General features: G+C 39.6%; 1 protein-coding gene across 1 annotated transcript in view; it reads left to right on the forward strand.

Moving 5' to 3' along the window:
* The window catches only part of T265_08900 (hypothetical protein), a gene marked incomplete at both ends in the record, with an annotated part of 41,775 nt that extends 30,386 nt beyond the window's left edge, over positions 1–11,389 (forward strand). The window contains 2 exons of the mRNA XM_009174828.1: positions 3,057–3,178; positions 10,641–11,389. Coding sequence (XP_009173092.1) covers positions 3,057–3,178; positions 10,641–10,772 — 254 coding nt within the window. The remainder of the gene's footprint in view (positions 1–3,056; positions 3,179–10,640) is intronic.
* Between the last annotated feature and the right edge of the window lie 966 nt (positions 11,390–12,355).

Consider the following 12,355-nt stretch of genomic DNA (forward strand, 5'->3'; position numbering starts at 1 on the left):
ATATATATATATATATATATATATATATATATGTATATATATATAAGTAATGTTAGCCCTTCCCTATGTTTGTTGATTCCAGTGATGAATTAAGGCACCTTACTCGATGAATTCCATTCGATCGTCCACCCTTACTTAAAGTTACTAAAAGTTGAATGTATACCGTCTCCTACACACTCACTTTGTATGCTGTAATCTGTACTCCATTTAGTATGCATTTTTTCTACACAAACTCCAGAGGTATGCCATAACAGTCCACAAAATTCTGACTACAGCTGGTCTGTTGTGAAACGTCTAAAATCGTCTTCTATCGTCGACACGCACCGTTGTAATCTGAATTGTGACTGTATCACAGAATTTCATCATGATTTTAGCCCGAAGGTATAATTATATGCCAATGCCTTATTGATTTATGCATTGGTTACTTCGTCCGGTTTCTGCCGAGCGACGCTTTGCCAAATGTAATGCCACTTGCATTTTGTTAGTGGATCTCAGTCCACATCGGTGGTTCCTTCTTTCCCCGGAAATCGGAATGTATAAGTTGTCATTTCTACTTTGAACACATCCTAGTGAACGATGGGTTTGCTAGATATTCTGATAGTTGGCTATTGGTAAATATTTTAGGGCTGTGACTCTACTGTTTACTTTTAGCGGTTAAATTACTCACAAGTAGTTTAAATCCAGTGACATTTTTAAATAACGGTATCCAATAAGATACTGGTCTACCTTCATTTGGTGGTATACACTGTTCCTTGGGAAACCTGCAATACGGCAAAGCTTGGATATGAAATTCTTATAGTCGGCAATTTAGCTTTGCCTGCCACAAAGTGGTCTAAAACTCGTGAGAAAATCCACACCGGCACCATTTGCCCCGAAAACTCTTCGTGAAGAGGTATCAGACCATAGTGATTCGGATAATATACCAAACATTTCCACTGTAGTATTGCTGCGACCTTATCTAACGAAGCCATTCTTGAGTAATAACCACAAACTACATGCATACCAAAACTGGCCATTCATACGTCTTGGTCGACCATACCAACCCAGACTGTCGACTTGCTCGTCTTACTGCCCAGCCGTAACGGTAAACAATGTGCAAGAACTGCACAGTATGACTTCAGGTTTTCAAAGGGTTTTTTGGTTGAAAGGTTCAGCTTTTTCCGTACATATTCGTCATTATCCTCAGCTGCAAATGCCGCTTGCTGGCCGCATTGGGCTCCTAGCCTCCATAGCTTCATTCACCAATGATTTGGGAATGTGAGGTAGCTAGCTAATATAATCGACACGTCAATATAAGGTCGTCGGTGGACTTTCATGGAGAAAGATTGAGAAGGGAGCTGTGTACTGAAAGCAATAGCTTATACGCACGAGCGCTAATGAGGACACGACTGGGTCATGTCTGTTACTGTATCTAAACATTGATGTGTCGCGTCTCTCGGGGTTCCCATTCAGAGAGACGGCAATGACCAGCGCAGCTGAGTTCTATGGTAATGGGTTTTCCGTGCCCCAAAGTACAAGTGATTTTCTGTGACTCTTTAACCTAACCGGATAACACTCTGATGCCAGCCATCAGCCAGTATCACAACGTCTAAAAATTGCCCGTCCCAAATTTAGCGAATGGTGCAACGTCTCTCGGGTTCCCATTCAGAGAGACGGCAATGACCAGCGCAGCTGAGTTCTATGGTAATGGGTTTTCCGTGCCCCAAAGTACAAGTGATTTTCTGTGACTCTTTAACCTAACCGGATAACACTCTGATGCCAGCCATCAGCCAGTATCACAACGTCTAAAAATTGCCCGTCCCAAATTTAGCGAATGGTGCAAGTGCACAGTCATTTTGTCTTCAACGAACCAACAATGCACATAACGGACGCAGTTTGATATATCCTCAGAACGGCGTTTACAAAGTGCAAATTGTTAACTGTGGTAATAAGGTAACCGTTTACTGAAGAGAAGGAGGAGGATACACTAACATGATTTGATCCAGGTCTTGCTCGTAAGTTTGGTTCATTTAGGTTTACACCACTTATTGTGAGTATTACATGCATTTTTGGCGTAAAGCATAAGCAACCAAATTGTCGCTCATAACATGCCTAAATGTAAACGATCTTGTCAGTTGAGAATTTTCAAAATGCTATACACCCAGCGGTGTCGAGTTGCCAGCAGTTCCTTCAGGATTCTATAGCGCTTAATTATTCTACTGAACAATAGAAGCCGATTTTTCTCTTTTAACTTAGTCTTAATATCACACTTCTGGGTGAGACGGGGTATTTTGAGAGTAACGGTAGTCCTGCTGTCCTTCAGAAAGGCAGTTTGAGTTCTAGTCTCGCTATACTCCCATTAAAACTAAACCACTGTGACATGTAACCCCCCTATAAGCTAGTCATCAATGAGGAGCTCACCGGTTTCATGTGTGTTTGATGCGGTTACACAAAGTCGCCTGGTTGTGTGTTCAAGGGAAAACAAATTCGGTAAGCAACTTTTGTCATGAAGTTTAAGGTAGGATTAAAGTCAGTTATCTCATTTCAACCTTGTGGTTTGAAGCTGAAAAAATACGGTCTCAGGTGGAATAATTGGCGATTTGTTGTTTAGTGTTCTAGAATCGGTTACTTCGTCTAACAAAACCCCACATTTTTCTGTTTGTTGTTATGTGTACATGACCTTGGATTATTCGGAGTTCTCGTTGCCACATACAGTGTCCTTCAATTTTCCGCACCAGGAGTGATTGCATCTCTGTTTGTAACAATAGGACGTATGTGTCAGAATTACAGACATGGGTCCCAGTATGATGCTTTTTGTCATCCTTTCGACAACAAAGATGTAAATCCAAGATAAACTGAGGATAAAATGCAAGTAATGTATCTTGCGTCAACAGTTACAAGAGCGATATAAATGACGTCAAGCCTTTTATTCGCTTAGAGTCTCATATGAGGCATTGTGCAACGGAAATTTAATGACGATTTAAAACATCACATTTTTACCACTTCAGATAGAACACAGTTAAATTGGATGAAAATAACTTAGAAACAATTACATTCACATTGGCCTTCTATTTCAGGTCGACTTTTGTCCTCTTCTTCTGGCTCGCTACGAAGTCTTCGTGACACTGTCAATCCGCGGGATATGTTCCATGACGCCATACATAACTTTCATCCGAATTATCAAAAGTACACGCAACAGGTTGGTTTGTCTAATACGAGGGTTTCGTTTTCCTGTACGTTGTCATTACACTTTGTTTGCTCGCTCAATGTCCCCATCGAACTTCATAGTTAAACATGCATTCAGAACAGCTAAATTTTTACAACTTTTACCATTTAGCAATTTTTGTGCTGGGCTAAACGTGAATTGAGTGAATTTCTCTCTTCCTTGCACTGCTTCATTGTTTTTCATAACTGTTGGGCATGCAATCTATTTACTATTAAGTTTACTATTGTGTGGTTTAGCCGAGTCAATGAACAATTTACGTTGTACTGGAATAAATGACGTCATTATTCAGACAAAAACGTCCTTCGTCACTGAGTTAAAAGTTAGCAACGAATCCAATGATTCAATTCCCACTTACAAGGAGGTAGAGGTAAATTAAGTGCCAACTACTCAAAACACCAGCCACAGGAGCAATCTAAAATAAGTTGAATACTGACGACAGCTTCCGTTTTTTGTGTTTAAGGCTTTGCCAGCTAGTAAATTTGAACATTTATAGGAAACTGAACTTCTAAAATGAATTTGTCATTTGGCCACCAAATTAGTAGCTCGTTTAATTATTGATATTTTCTGGGTATATCTAAGCTCCCACTTGAGGATTTTTCCTACATTTCGGAGCAATTATTCAGTGATCATCAGAAAAACTTTTATGGTTACAAAGCATCGTTCGTTGAGCCCTTCTGTGTAGTGCAAGGTATGAATTACCCTGCGCGTATTTGTCCATCATTTCCCTCACCAACTTAGATGCTCCTTTGGGGTATTACCACAATTGCTCCAACCTTGCGATGATTCGTATGGAATGAACAGGTTCTCCCAAGAACCACCTCTTCATGTAACACACTGTCAAGTATATGATGTGTAAAAGACAGCTCCAAACTGCTGTACACAGTTCTACTATGCTGAGCATAATTCTTTCAAAGCCGTGGACTGCATTCAAGAGGTACTAGATAGGACAATACTTGCTGCCTTACGTTCAAATTCCTCCACAGCACTAATGAATATTAGGTAAAAATAAGATTATAAACTAACCCGCTCATGCTGAAATTTTATCCGATCCGACGAAGGACAAAAAGAGTAAGAGTTTTTTTGGAGCAGCTCGAACGATTTCACTGCAAAACTCGTGCCTTAAACTGATGTAATGTATAAGGGATTTGTTCTCCTAGGGCTCAGAGTGTTTCTACCAAAAGTGTCTCTATCAACCTATGGGAAATAACAGTGAACAATTTTTTTTACCTAATTTTATTTGATACATAAGTTAAATATCTTCAAGTGACGGCGTGAATTTCGCTGCCAAAAACAACACCGGTGTGTTCGGTGGCACTGAATAAATAGTTCACTTGGGTTTTCGAAATGGAACTATCCACGTCCCCAACAGTAGAAGTATCTGGATAACCATCTTTCCCACCACTGAAACCCACGCTTGGAGGTCCCAAAGCATTCGCAATCTTGACGGTGTGTGTCTATGCAATGAGCGGTACGAATCAAGCTATGACTAAAAAATATTTACGGTCCTCTTTTCATTGTTTGAATGTATGCTCAATCTTCTATCTTAAGAGACTAACAAACCGGCCTCATTTGTTGCCAAAAAAACAGGAAATTGGTTAGCTTCTAAGACATTATAAAGGGTCTTTGTTATTCATGCTCCCAATGCCCGGGGCTATCTTTAGATACCCGAATGACACTAGTGAATGAGGTATCCATCACCAAAAGCGCTACGGGGCAAATGGAACATAAGAGAGAAATAATCTCAATTCGAATATAGATACTCCGTCAGTCTAATGATCCATAGAAAGTGCACAACCAGCAGTGAACTGTCCATGGACCTTCTGAATCCTAAGTAACATCTGAATTTTTATGGTTTCTATGCATAAGTACCTGCCAGCTACTCACTCAATCAATTCAACTATTGCACAGTTGTTCATCTCAAAAAAGAGTGGTCTGGGCAAATATTACACCAGTATATAAGAGAGTTTCATTCGCGAAGCCCCCTGAGTCCAGACGTTGTTTTCTAAAGCAACGGCGGAGTTCTCTGAAACGGTAAACAACAATAAAACTGTTCGGCTAGAAACCTGTCAGCCAAGTCAAATTTTCACCAGCATATAAACAAGCAGCAAACTGCACATTCCTAGCACATAAGAAGGTTTGCTCGTTATTTGATTTTCCAGCTGTCATATGCCCCGAATACGGGCCATTCGCATATTTTTCATTTATACCAGTATTAAGCCTAATCTGATTTTGTTCGCTTTGCCATATCAAAATAGCCAACATTCACATTTGTTGGCCAAAGTGGTACTTCGTGGGAGCCGCAAGTTGTCGGTAAATAACCTAGCAAATTGATATGATTAGTGCCAAAAATGCATTCCATTGTAAAGCTGCATAGAGCTAGTTGACAGAGTGTAGTTTGTTTGTTTACAGAACGGCTAATCAGTTGACGTTAGTTACACATCAGACTTTCATATGCAGGAGGATCTCATGATTCGTATCTAAAACTACATCGGTGAAAACTGGCTATGGTTAAACAAAAACTGCAAAGTTAGATGTTAAGTGTCTGCTAAAAATAATGGATGAGTTCGGGTCGTTTGATGTTTTTTCTTTAGGGTAGTTGGGTGTGGGAGTGAGTACCCTAATGGAAAGATGAATGGACTGTTTTGGAGTGTGACTACTTAACCTTAGCAAATGTATCATTACTAGGATCATCAATAGCATCATTAAAAGAATCATGTAAAAAAGATATGGTTTTCTAAATAGTGTGCATTTTGATGTAAAAGAAGTACATGCTACTCATGCTACTCCGCGCACCACACGCGGACTGGAGTTCTGATTTTATTTCTATCTTATTCGCACAACAAAATCGTCTAAAGTACCAATTAAGACATATTGTTCACAAACCGGGTCCCTATCACTCACTCAAGAATTCACTGTCACATCCGACTTGAATCCAAAACTAGCGTTTCATTGCCTAGGTAAAATTTTAATTTAAACAAGCAGAAACACTCAAAAATTGGTCTTTCTTGAATGGTCAACAGGCAAAATTGGCTGCACCTTTCTTGTAAATTTCTACTATCAGGCGGATCCGAGTAAAACTGCCTATCATCCGACAACCCGAAATCGATACCACATTTTGGCCTTCCGTTTTGTTAGTTTGTAACCGGACCAGAAACGTCTTACAGTTAAATTGATATCAAACAGGGATAGTTTACTAGTACCAGAATTTTTTATCAAATAATGGATCAAAGCTAATCCATAACTGCTCTCTCGGATTGAAGCCGTCCTCTCATTATAATTTTGTGGTCCAGATACTCTAAGCTTTAAATTTTGTAGCCTGCGGGAAGTAATTAGCACCAGAAGTATTGAGATTGGGAATTATGTGGTCGTCCAAAACTGATACATTGGCTGGTTTTACAATAATCTCGTTGGAGCAATCCTCTTCCTGCTTTGGCGCAGAATTAATGGCTGTTTCATTCTGGAATGGGGTTTTGACCCCATTAGTGGTTATTAGATCGCACAGGAACTGGAACTCCAGATGCCCACCGCCACATGGTCGATTCACCTGTATTATCGCCTTTGGGCAGTCATACATTCTTTAGCTTGAGAAACATATACGGTGCAGTTATAATTATCACCAAATATGACAAATATTTAAACTCGCCATCCCTCTTATATATATTCTTGCTACGTCAGCGTTATCTCATAAAAACCTTCATTAACATCGGGACTACTCCATTGGTCTTGTGTTGGCTTGTTCCCCATACATTTCTAGACCAAGTTCTTATGTTAGCCAGCGAGCACTTTTCCTTTTCAGTACCTTATAATAAGTTCTTTTCCATGAGCTCTGTTGGTCTCGTTTTTGAGTATACACTTTTGTATATTCGATGTCCATTACATTGATACTGAATATAACTCCTTCATAACAACCATGGATATTGTAAGCAAAACTTTTGCGGAGTTTAAGCGGTGCGAACATTTGAGTACCCGTAAGTTATTTTCACAAAATTACCAATGTCTAAACCTACTACTCATTCATGAGACACCAGGATGTCGATTTATTTCACCTTATTGCCCTTCAGTAGACTTTCATTCTTCTGCATTTTGAAAATTGTTCTCCTTAACGGGTGACGCAAATGGATTTCAGTTTGACCTATTGCCTGTGGTGTTTTCAAAAGAATTCGCTTCCCATATTTCAGCTAAAGCGATATTCAGAATATTGAAGAATTTTTCTCACCTATCTGAGCTTGCAGTTTTTATGAAAACTCACAGACAGCCCATCATATGTTTACATCTTTGGGAACTCATCACATGGAGCGTCGCCGGGTTCCGATCATCATTACTTCCTACTTGAAAACCGAACTGCTTGCATTGACCTTCCAAATATTGTTATATAAAGAAAAATACATTTATGTTTTAGATACCGTTAAGACGGAAATACAAGCCAGCCTTTTGTGATTAATTCAGTTAGAGTTTATGTCTAAAACGAGCCTTGGATGATATTCAGCTAACTCTGTCATGAATGTGAAGCCGGTCTGTTATATAGAAAATGAAACTGATGGGAACTTGAAGGTTGTTCAATTAGCACAAAAATGAACAGACACACAGTGGGCTCTGGAGAGCTTTCATGAATCTCCCCAACTTCCCCACAACATTTTTCGTGTATGAGTAGAAGTAAAATGTGGAGAAACTAATGGGGGAAAATTAGTACTTTTTGAACTTGCTACTGAAGTGCACATTGAGGTCAACTGGTCCTAGTGTCCGTACGTTGTCATCAAGTGTACCTGCAAGATAATGAATGGTTCAGTTGAAAATGTTTGTAGTTGTTTAGTCGGTGTGATCAAGTGACTTGGTTTCCGGTCACAGGAGGTTAGTGTTCCGTATGAGGTGCTTTTACTGGTTCAGGTAGAAATTGCTCAGCAATTGCCAAGACAACAAGCAGGTATCCTAGAATACTTTGAGTGGGTCCCGTGACCTGTGATGGACATATCAGAATATCATAACAATCACATGATCACTACAGCAATGAAGTGGATTTAGGAGAAGCACTGATAGAATACACGTGCTTACGTTAAGTAGTGCATCTGCCTTGCGCATGATGCCTTCGCCTTGAGCGGTTCCCCCGGCTTTTTACACTATCCAAACAGTTCGCGAGGAGCGAAAATTTTCGTCACCAGTAGTATTCTATGGTGGAAGAAACGCGTACTAAAAATATTACAGTATGTTTTGCAATCATGGATGTGCTGAATTTCTACTCATCAAGTGCCCTTTTAGACGAAACATACAAATGAGGAGTTTTTTGCATTAAACGAAGCGACTCGTAAGAGGTCTAGAATGATATGTTGTGAATTTAACGGGTTACGTTTTATGTCTGAGTTGATAGTGAAAGTAAGGAAAAATGTTAGATTCGATAGCCGACCAAGAACATACTCAAAGATTAGGGGATTGGAACGTGTTCATATTAAGATAGAGAATGTTAATTGTTTCTGTATATTTGTCTTTCCTGGTCTTTGATGAGCCCCTAATTAAGACACTTTCTACTTGTGCAGAAATATGGTATTACTTTATCGGTAGCAAGCGGGAACCATTCTTCTGTAAAATCTCTCGTATTTGGGAAGAAGATTTTGTCTCATACATAGTAAATAGAGAAAACCTAGAAAACAAAGAAGTTATTCCTTGAACTACTTGCTGTGATGAAAGCAATGTTCACGATTGTGCTGCTTTCCATAATTGCGTAAACCAAGCATATATTTGTGGCCCATACGTCCAGTGACTAACAGCAAAGTGGGCCAAAAATGCCAGTAAAAATCCTCAAAATCTTCTTGAACATTTGACAACTTTGTCAATGCAGCCAAAAGGATAATTTTGAGCTTGTCAAGCTGGTTATGCATAGGAAAATTGCTAATAGGCGCCTTGTCTCCCACGACGCTGGATGTCTTCTTTAGCCTGCAGCCTCAAGGGTATTGCTGACTGACATGCGAATAACTATTCTCCTCTAGTAATCCTTAGGTACGGCCACACATTTTACAGAACTGTGGACTATTTTCTAGCCCAAACTAGATAGCATTCCATACAAACAGATATATGAGATTGCAGTGATTTTCATTCATTCTGATTGTGTTGGCCTTGTATAGCTACAAATAATTCAGTTGAGTGTCCCATTCAAGTCAGGTTAGTTCGCAGCTGAGTCTGTTTTGCGAGGTTTGGATTGCAAGTGTCGTTGGAGTCTTCTTGGCTGTAATGGTTTATGGGATGAAAGGAAATTTTCGTTATAACAAACGAAAAGTGATTTGTCACACAAGCCACTGTTCCTCGCAGAGTCCCATGGTAACCTACGCCAACCAAACGTTTGCGGAAGGCATTATATGTCCATTTGTTTACAAAATCAGCCCTTTTTTGTGGCGGATTTTCTGTTAATCTGAAACTTATGGGAGGAATGTGGTACTCGTTTCTAGGATTTTTAAGTCATAGTTTTGTCGCATTTCAGTTTGCGGCTCATTTTCGGAAAAAAGTTACCATCCATCTTCTAAATTTGGACTTGAACTGATAGGTTTACCACACAAAAACAAAAGTACTTTTCCTGTCATATCATACATGACGTGTTTTTAAAAGACCTAATGAAACAGAGGGAACTAACTTTGGTGCAAGTAATCGTCTGGAAGCAAAAAAGTGCTTTGTAGGAATGAAATGTTCTCGTTTGTGCTTATCCATTTTTATAATAGGCTTCCCGTTGTCTGTGTTTTACAGTGAATGAACGAAATTGAACTGTCGTTTAACTCTCGCAGCCGTGATCAGGAATTTCTTAGTGATTGTGTGGTGGTCACTTAGAAATTCACGACACATATCAGTTGTTGCCAGCATAAATTAACTATCCACACGTCACCGTTAGATACTAGGAGGTCATTTAGATCTCGAGATTAACCCTCCTATTAGGTCTCGCACGAAAATAATCGCCGTAATTTATGAGGTGGAAACATTACACCAGAGTGCTTTTTTTAATGTAATTCCCTCTAAATGTAAAATATGCGGAGTCTCGGCGAAGTTTCACGTCCCACGGAATTTACTTCGCCGTCAGATAATTTTGGTTTCCAACCTACGCTATCTTCAATCAAATATTGAATAGTCTGTGAAATTTATGTAATAGAGATCACAGAACAGCTTGTGGGTTCATCCACCAGCATGTGGATGCACAGAATGTGCCAGGTATGTACTGGACAAGAGCACCATACTTCTGAACGCACTGTTTTCAGCAATATTTCAATATTTCATCTTCTTTGTCAACCTATTTCGAAAACAGCGGTACAGACGCTTGTTTACTGCACGCAGTGTAACTAATGCGTCTGCGGAAACCTGTTTTCAAATAAGAGCTAACGGTTTACCAAAGTGAAACATGCGAGGCTTAGTTAACGTCCATTAGGAGATACTTTCATTTCGGTTCATCACCATTGCTTTTCAGCGCAACCCCAAGGATGAAGACGAAGGAGAAAAGTTCATGCGTGTGCAGAATAGTGGACCGAATTTACACAAACCAGAGAATCATATTGCCCCGTCCACCGTTCCTGCCCCACCTATTCCTCCACATCCGTGATTCGTCGGGATTTTCATTATTGCACAAAGAGCATTTATGTTCTCATTGCACGTTGTGTTCCGTGAAAGAGCGTCTGAGATCCATATATCATATTTTGATATTATCCTATTCATTTCACTCTACCGAAAATGTTGAATGTTGAATATCGTTTACCCAGTCGTCAAACGTTGGTCAGTTGTGAATTTCCAAACAGAAATGTTAAAAGATTCCAAATAGTCATTACCCCTTTCTTTTATCAAACCACTTCAGCTTTCGAACTGTTGCATTGCACAAAGATATGTTCTTCTCATTGCACGTTGTGTTCCGTGAAAGAGCGTCTGAGATCCATATATCATATTTTGATATTATCCTATTCATTTCACTCTACCGAAAATGTTGAATGTTGAATATCGTTTACCCAGTCGTCAAACGTTGGTCAGTTGTGAATTTCCAAACAGAAATGTTAAAAGATTCCAAATAGTCATTACCCCTTTCTTTTATCAAACCACTTCAGCTTTCGAACTGTTGCATTTATTGAGTCTTTGGTCCATGCTTATTTTGTGTGATTGGTTGCATTTTTTTTGCGGTGGCCAAAGTTTTTGTCATGTCCCTTTGATTCGCTAGGTGGAATAACCTCTGCAAAACGCTTTATGATAGACTCTCACGTGATGCTATTTTGTCGTGTTGTGCATTGGCGACGTGCTACATAAATAGTTTACGTGAATAGTTCTTCTAACTCTATTATCCAAGTGTTGATCGTCACAGGATTTCCACAGTAAATCTTGGTGTGGAATATTCTAAGCGCACAAGTGAGCTGACAAAAACGTTTTGTGAATATTTTCCAGAGGAACCAAAATACTGTACGTGGTTCCCAAGCATCGTCAGAGAAAGTTTTGAAGGAGCGGTTTTGGGTAGTTGAGATTACATAGGAAAAATTTGGTAAACTGTTTTATTCAGTGTCGAAAGCTCGCCGAAATTTGCACCACTGATTACGGCTAAATTTGATCTTACTGCGTTTATTACAGGGCATTGAATTCTCAGATGGTTGCAGATCTGGTGTAGCTGACACTGCTCGTATGGTAGCCCAGTTTCGTAATTCAGTGCAACATGTCAGGCCAAAAGCGTGTAACTGTGAATTTATACGATAAGAATAAGCTGAATGAGAGTGTCCAAGAAACTCTACTGTCCGTAAAATTTACTTCTAATTAAGAAGGACACACACGGCCTCCTGCGAGCAAATGTCAATGATTTTCGCTGTAACAAAGCATTCAACCTCCCGGTAAAAACACCAAGCATTTATCACAGACATCAAGTGAGGGAACATTTCGACATATGCTGGTTTCAATTGTCCTTCTGAATAGAAGGTGCATAAGGGTTTAGAGGCGTACGTGTAAACCATGTATATTAGATTGCATTAGGTAAAAGCCTTACTTTGTATAGAACTAACACTTGCCAGTGGGTTGATGGAAACCGATTACGCCCTATTTAGAATCGATCAGTTAGGCGCAGTCACCTAGTTACATTAACCTTATGTTCTACTCAGACCCGGACTGCATGAAATTCATTTGCGAACTAATTTTTATTTCCAGGCCAACTTACATGAA

This window comes from Opisthorchis viverrini, assembly GCF_000715545.1.
Source record: "Opisthorchis viverrini unplaced genomic scaffold opera_v5_244, whole genome shotgun sequence".
NCBI classification, from domain to species: domain Eukaryota; kingdom Metazoa; phylum Platyhelminthes; class Trematoda; order Opisthorchiida; family Opisthorchiidae; genus Opisthorchis; species Opisthorchis viverrini.